Genomic DNA, 8,216 nt, shown 5'->3' with positions numbered 1-8,216 from the left:
GTTTCCTCAGGTGTAGCAGGAGAGGCCAACACCAAGGAGGTTGAAGTGAGGATGCCTCTGCCACCGTGGGTGAGGAAATCTCCTCTGGCGAAATAACCTCATTAGAATCCAGGCACTTAATATCCTCAGTTACAACTGGATCCTCCCAAACATCTCCATCACAATTAATAGGACCCCATTCTTTTCTGATAAGTGCCCTCATCTTTACTTCAGATACTTTTTGAGGCACCACATTAAACTTATATAGTATTTCAGCCAATCAAATTAAGAGGACCTGTGTTTTGGGTTTCTGCAATCTTGGTACTGAGGCTAAAGGAAAGGAGGCTCTCTTTCAGGACACACTTAGAAACTTATAGATTATTTATGAGTGTCTGGACCTAAGACTTTGAATCTTTGAGATCCTTATTTTCCTTTATTAATTTGTCCTCACAGTTAGAAGACTATAGATTTCCTATGGATGTTTTGAGCTCATTGTTTTTCTTCACTAGTTTGTGCAGTGATACTAAGAGCAACAGCCAGCATTGTTATATTTTCCACTCTGCCAAAAGAATACAAAAGTACACATGGAATCACTAAATTCTTCACATGATGCAAGTGGTGAATTAGGATAATCAAATGGAACTACACTGTATAATACTTTCACACCAGGGACTACCAGAATTTCCAAAGTATCATAAGAAGAGACCATGACATCTTTAGGTCTCATCAAATTAGAGAGCCACCTCCAGGAACCCCTAAAGCCATAAAAGAAATTCATCTTTACAATTGTGTTTCTCTAGAGACATTGCCAGCACCAAAATATGTATCAGTCAGTGCTTACTAGAGAAACACATTTAATCAAGATACACAAATATATAAGAATTTACAAAATTGGCTTGTGGCCACCCACAGAGACAGGTGTGAAAGAATACAAAAGGTCTGCATGCATCCTGGAGTTCTGAAGGATTCATCTGAAGGCCTGGAGCTCAGTGTAGTGTCCCATGTGAGCTTGTATACTGAAGCCAAAGAGTCTGCAATGGAAGGCTGAAGGATCTGTGCCGGAGGCTGAAGAGTCTGCACTGGAAGTCAGGAGATGATGTCCAAAGTGAAAATGAAGACTGGCGCTCCCCTAAAGAAACAGAAGCAAGCTTTCCTTGTTTTCCTTCTGTATCATTCTGGTGACCATTCTCCCTAGGGTGAGTCTTTCACACCTAGAACTATGCTGAGCCACTTTAGTTGAGTGTTTCTCAAATTGACACAATCTGTTAACTGTCACGACATAACACAATGGTCTCCAGTTCCTTACATTTTCGGGCAAATAACACAATTTCATTTTTTTCATTACGGAGAAATATCCCATTGTATATGTATATCCAGTCTCCAGTTGATGGGCAATTGGGCCATTTCCAAATTTTAGCTATTACAAACTGTGCCGCTATAAACATGGGTGAGCATGTATCACTGTGGTATGATTCTTTTAACTTTTGGGGGAAGTTACCCAGCAGAGGAAAAGCTGGGTCAAATAGGACTTCTAATTCTACTTGTTTGAGGTATCTCCATATTGATTCCTACAGTGGTTGCACCAGTCTGCACTCCCATCAACAATGGAGAAGGGTTCCTTTTTCTCCATAACCCCACCAGCATTTGTTATTTGTTGATTTCTTGATATCAGTCATTCTTTCTGGCATGAGGTGGAAACTCTGTTGTTTTCATCTGCATCAGTCAAATGACCAGGGATGTTAAACATTTTTTCATATATTTATTTGCTGCTATTATTATATATCTTCTTGGTGGATTGTTACTTTTACCAACATGTAATGACCTTTATCCCTTTTAAATTAGACTCGTCTGATTTTTTAGATATGAACTGGTTGATTTTGGATACCATTTGCATGGAATATCATTTTTCTCTTTTTCACTTTATGTATCTTTACACATGAGGTGTGTTTCTAGCAGGGAACACATTGTTTTTAATATACTCTGCCAGTCTGTCTTTTAGTTACAGAATTAAGGCCATTTACATTCAGGTTTATCATTGAAAAGTACGTGCTAATTTGTGTCTTTCTTTTTTTAGGTTTGATTTTATGTATGTGTTTGCTGGGGAATGAATCCAGACACTTTGCAGGGAGCTATATTCCCAGCCATTAAAAAAAAATTTTTTTTTTTTTTGAGACAGGGTTTTGCTAAATTACACACGTAAGACTTGAATTTGGAATCTCGTGCTTTAGCATTGTTATGGAGTGCTGGAATTACAAGTATGTGCCACTATACCTTTTATTGTTGCTTTATTAGTCAACTCTTCCTCTACTATGTTTAGTGCTCCTTTAAATATTGCCTTTAATGCTGATACAGTGGTCAGCTTTGTCAGTAATGTGTATTCCTTTATTTTCTGTTTATTTTGGAAAATCTTTGTTTTTCTTTCAATTCTGAAGGACAACTTTGCTAAACAATAATCTAGGTTGGTAATTCTTTTCTTTCAGAACTTGAAATACATTATCCCATGCCCTCTAAGCCTTTAGAATTTCTGCTGATATATTTACTGTTATTCAGATGTGTTTGCCTCTATTAGTGTTTCACCCTAGTTCTCTTTCAGTATTCTTTGTTCTATACTCTTCACATTTTAACTATGTGGCATGGGGAGGTTTTTATTTTGTCATGTCTTCTGGTCCATTAATATGTATTCTTTGCCTTACACTAATGCCACATTGTCTTGATTGTTGTAGTTTTATAAGTGAAGTAAATGAAGACTTCTGATTTTATTCTTCCATTTTAGTATTTAATATTAAACCAAATATTCAATAGTATATGTTTAATACCTGGCAATTCTAGGCCATTTGTGTTTCCAAATGATTTCAGAATGAAATTCTACCTCCAAAACATAATTCTGCTAAGATTTTGGTTGGACTGTATTAATTTCAGTTGATTCTGCAGATCTGTTGAAAGAAGTTAAATCTTCACAATACTTGAGCTTTCCAATCCATGGATACATCTTTCCATTTATTTGAGTCCTTTAAATGCAATACTTTATAATTTTCATTGTGGAGGTCTTAGATATATTTTCTAAAATTTATGCATATTTTATTGTTTTGAATATTAATATATTTAAATTTTTAATTTCCCAATTGTTTGTTGCTAATATTTAGAAATACATTCTGATTGATTTTTGAGAAACCACTTGTAAGTCTTCCTTTACAAATATTTCACTGAGGCTGATTGAACTACTCTACTCAAGCTTCCATATCAAAATAACCACAAACTGGGTGGCTTAAACAATAGACATTTATTTTTTTTATAATTCTGGAAGTCCAAGTACCACTAGGGCTGGTTCTTTCCACAGTCTATGAGGGAGAACCTATTCCTTGCTTCTCTCCTAGTTTCTAGTGACAGTCAAATATCCTTGATATATTTTGGCCTATAGATGCATCACTCCAATCTCTGCTTCCATATTTTTTTCAGTGATGGAAATGGAACCAAGGGTTTCATGCATGCTAGACGAGCACTTTACCACTGACCTACATTTCTGGGATCCTCTGCCTCTATCTTAACATGGTATTCTTCTTTTGTAAGAGTTCTCACATCTTCTTATAAAGACCAAGCATATTGAATTAAAGGTTTACCCTACTTTAGCATGACCTAACCTTAATGAATTACATGTGCCAAATAAGGTCACATTCTTAAGTACTAGGAGTTAGGGCTTCAACATTATCTTTTAGGGGCACAATTCAACCCATAGCACTATCTCAGCTCCTTCAGTGATATGTTGTTATACAGCTTTAACACAGATCTCTTAACACATATCTGGTGTTAAGTTTGGCTTTCAAGAATCTATAAAATACAAAGTACCTTGTACAAAGTTTACTTTCCTCCCAGGTCCCATCTGAACAGTTAAAACAATAGCAGCAGCAGCAACCAAAACACATTCTTTGTTTTCAGTCATGGGGATTTAAAAAATTAATTTTATTGCTATACTTTAGATAGACATAATGATCACATTCATCATAGGGAATTTGTACCTGTATCTAATATATCTTGATTTTTCTTTTTTGCCCAATCCCCTATTTGTTCAACCATTCTTCCCCACCTTACTTACAAAAGCTTTGTTTCTATTTTTTTCCCTTTTCTTCCTTTCCCCTTCCCATCACTTATTCATGGAGTAGGTTTTTAATTTATCATTCCAGAAAAAAGAATTTCAGAATGCAGTAGTGTAAGACAGACAAATTTGTGAGGCAGAGTTAACTCTGGGTAGCAAACCCAGGGATTCTCACATGCCAGGCAAATGTACTACAACTGAGCTACATCTTCAGCCCAGAGAAATGCATTTTTAATAATTGTCATTTCTTTGGTCTTACAAGGGGATCACAAAGTAAGACGTTAACATTGTTTTATTTTTGCTTTGAGTCAGATTAGGAGCTTTTCAGAGCTGGAGTGCCGAAAGCAGATGAGAGGTCTTTAAGTTCATAGTAGCTATTCTAAATACTCCTCCATAATCACTGACATTGGCTCTTTCCTGTTACTTTCCAAGTGGGAGCTCAAATTGCTTCATACCTCGACTATTTCAAGACCCTTGAAATATTGGAGTGGGTATGTCTTACCTTCTTTCCCACTCAGAATCATCCCATATATGCACTCCAGACTCTTCTTCTGAATAGATCAATGTCACATATTCCTCAGTAAAAACTTTCCACTGCTTACCAAATAAAACCTCATCCATCCCAGCCAACCTAAACCACAGTGAGCAAAAGTATCAATAGCTCCCACACAAATCTTGTACATTTTCTGTTCCTGGCTCTCTGCTGATTGAAACTGATTTTTTGGTTCTTTAAATATTATACATTTTCGTGAAAGCTTACTTTGAATTCCTAATTTCTCTATGAATCCTTTTCCAGCCTTATTACTTCTGCTGCCCTCAATCTTAAGCTAAGTCTCCTTATCATACATTCATGCCTCAGCTCCTCTATTTGTTTTGTTTTGTTTTGGTACTGGGGATCCAACTTGGGACCTTGCACTTGCGAAGTAGGCAGTGGAACCACTGAACTAAATCCCCACCCCTCTCAGCTCCTCTATTAAAGGCAGCCTTGGATGACAGAATCCTATTTTAAACTTTGTAGTATACTCCAGTACACAACCTGTCCCCTGCAGTGTTCAGTACAGTTCCATACCCAAAATATGCATTCAAAAAGAAAGTTTTGGTATTTTTTTACAGCTATTTTTATAGGTATTTTCTCTCCCTCCCTCTTTGTATTTCTCTGTCTCCTTGGAGTACTGGGGATTGAACCCAAGGAGCATTGAATTACACTCCCAGATCTTCTCATTTTGAGACAGGGTCTCACTAAGTTGCCCAGACTTAAACTTGTATTCTTCCCACCTTAGCCTCCAAAGTAGCTAGGATTATAGGCATGTACCACTATACCTAGAGAAATATTATATTTTCTATAAAGTCCTTGTTTTTATATATTACTTTAAATGTATTTTCATATATCATAAAAAATGCTCAGCTTGCAAAATTATTAATAATTTAAGGAGCACACTTTTTAAAACACAAAAATTTGCCTAGGAGAGATTTTTTTTGGTTTGTGGTTTTTTTTTTTTTTGGTACCAGGGATCAAACTCGGGTCCTTGTGCTTGCGAGGCAGGTGGCCGAACCACTGATCTACATCCCAGGCCCCTAGGAGAGATTTTTAATTGTTATTCCAAAATCCAGCCAAATGTTTAATCAAATACAGTAAAAATCTTATAAACAGTTGTAAAGGCTTAGTTTAAAAGCCAACTTTAAGCCAAGAATGGTGGCACGTGCCTACAATCTAAGCACTTGGAAGGCTGTGGCAGGACTGCCCTGAGTTTTAGGCCAGCCTGGGCTACATAGTAGTTCAAGAACAGCCTGAAGTACATGGCAAGGCCTTGTCTCAAAAAACAAAAACAACAACAACAACAACAAAAGCCAACCTTAGTAGACATGGAAACAGTACAGAAGGGGGTAGGTTTCATTTATTAATTTACTGATCAAAAATATTTAAAAAGAGAAGCAACTACAAAAAAGGAAAAAAATTCAGAAAATAAATTTAAAGTACTTCTCAAGGGCTATAGAAACCTTGATTACAATTCTGAGACTATCAGCTTCTTAAAAAGAAAAGGCAACATCAAATATTCTTAGCCCTTGATATTCATGTAGTCCAGAAGCAGAGCTATACCCTAAATCACAGCTTACAAATTTTCCCAAATACTCCTTTTATCATGATTTATATCCAGAGGTGTGAAATCCAGAGCTATTGACACTGCATACAAACAACAGCAAGACAAGAGGGTATTCTCCTTCCCCTTGCCCTTGCTCTAACTGGGAAAAGTCTCAATGCAAGTGCCCAGGCCCCCAAAGGAATCCAGTGAAAAGACAAATCAAGACAATGAAGGTCTAAGACAAGACTTTGGTTTTGAATAGTCCAGCATTAGGAAAATAAGTTGGTAGGTCTTCTTTGACATTTCTAATCAGGAGAATTTTGTTCCAATCTGAGAGCCAGTGTTGACACCAACACAGGGCAGCTCTGCAGCCTACCTTGGAAGAGCTCAGCCCTTCACTCCAATCCATGATTCATCTCGAACCCAAGAGCCCACATAACAAGCATTTGTGCTACTCCTGAAGCAGGCTTCGCGAGATAAGCATCCTCATCACTTCATTAGTACCTGCAAGAGGGCAAAAGAAGGATTTAATAGCAACAGAAGAATCATGGATTTAAACTAGAATTGATGCTTCTGTTTTTGGGAGGAATGGGGTTATCACAAACTTCCCTCTAAAATAGAGAAATATGACAGAATAAGAAATACTATTTAATTTTTTAAAAATGTCTTCTGATAAAAATGCTTGTATTTATAAAAGGCAGACTAACACCACCCTGAAAAAATTTACGTGTATAAAAACAGAAAAAATGCACAAAAGAAGTAAAGTAGAGCTAGGAGTGTAGTTCAGTAATACAGTACTTTCTTGGAATGGATGTATAAGGCCTTGGATTCACTTTCTAGCCCACAAATTTAAAAAATAAGAAGATATACCAAAGTGATCAAAATAATAATTCTGGATGTAGAAACATGAGTGATCTTTTTTTTTTTTTTTTTCTTTTCACATATTTTATAAGTTCCTTTGGTAGTCAGAAAATTGAACTTTAAAAGAAAGTATTTTCTCTGAAAGGAAAGGATCAAGGGGTGAATTGTTTGTTTCACTTTTAGAAGTGGTCTATAATGCAAAGAAAAATATAAACTCTTTGCAGAATTTAAAATTCCAGATTTAGCTAACAGTCCATGATGAAACAAAGTGATAGAGTGAGCAGTGCCCAAAATCCTTCTACTACCAGATGATAACATGACCCAAGATAAATGCTTCCCACTTAATATAGCCAAATTAAAAGACAGTGTTACAACAAAAATAGTTTCCATAGTCACAAAACCCGGTAAAGTTAATTTGAACACTCAGGATTAAGCTCAATAAATACATATTAAAGATAAGGCTGACAGTAGAAAACAGCACACTAAGCTTTAGAATCCTATGATACAGACATAACACTAAAGAAGTGGGGCTCAATATGTGGTTACCCCAAACAAGCAGCAGCAGACTCACTTAAAAACTTGTTAAAAATTCAAGTTTCAGTTCCAAGAGCCCACTGGAATAAAATCACTGAGGGTACGTGTAGGAGATATCCCTGCCTGGTACTAGTGGGCTATGAATGGCACATGCTTCTTGGCTTCCATAATTCAGCTATACTGTTTTACATCAGGAGTCAGACTAAAGCCCTGAGTTACTCAAATGGGCAGGTTAGATAGCAGAATTGGGCTAGTATTGCTCCTTTGCTCATGGCTGTCACCAAGGCCTAAGTCTTGGTCTATGAAGTGGCAGGACTCTGCTGAGTTATGTGCAGCTGAAGTCAGAGTGACTCCAATTAAAATCCTTTCCCCTGAACTATTGCTTCTCACTGACCTTGTGGGTTGCTTGCTAATTGTGCCTGGTCCCAGTACCATTTTCTTCTATCCTACCAAGATAAACAGTGCTGACTCCCTGACAGCCCTGCCTGGCACCATGCCAGATGTTCAGGCAGTATTTCACTAGATGCCTTCAAAGCATATCCTGCTCCCTATTCCTTCTCACGACTGTATTCAATAAATACTGGATGTGCTTGGGGGCCTTTGACTTAGCTGCCATCAGCAGCACTGATGAGGACCCAAGACTCAAGTTTCTCCACTCTAAGTCTCATTTC

At 37.1% G+C, this 8,216-nt stretch overlaps 1 protein-coding gene across 3 annotated transcripts in view; it reads right to left on the bottom strand.

Moving 5' to 3' along the window:
- Nucleotides 1-1,085: 1,085 nt before the first annotated feature.
- Nucleotides 1,086-8,216, bottom strand: part of Acad8 (acyl-CoA dehydrogenase family member 8) — a 28,477-nt gene continuing 21,346 nt past the window's right edge. For 2 of the 3 annotated variants that reach the window (XM_010641880.3, XM_010641889.3), the window contains exon 11: nucleotides 5,852-6,654. In XM_010641880.3, coding sequence (XP_010640182.1) covers nucleotides 6,602-6,654 — 53 coding nt within the window. In that variant the 3' untranslated portion in view covers nucleotides 5,852-6,601. Of the gene's footprint in view, nucleotides 1,109-5,851; nucleotides 6,655-8,216 lie in introns of those variants that run through there. The other variant, XR_783847.3, reaches the window with a different exon arrangement.

The sequence above is a fragment of the Fukomys damarensis genome, unplaced genomic scaffold (genome assembly GCF_012274545.1).
Source record: "Fukomys damarensis isolate Sample0158 unplaced genomic scaffold, DMR_v1.0_HiC HiC_scaffold_16, whole genome shotgun sequence".
Lineage (NCBI taxonomy): Eukaryota > Metazoa > Chordata > Mammalia > Rodentia > Bathyergidae > Fukomys > Fukomys damarensis.
Note: the sequence above shows the minus strand (reverse complement) of the source record. Positions and strands in the feature narration are given on the sequence as shown.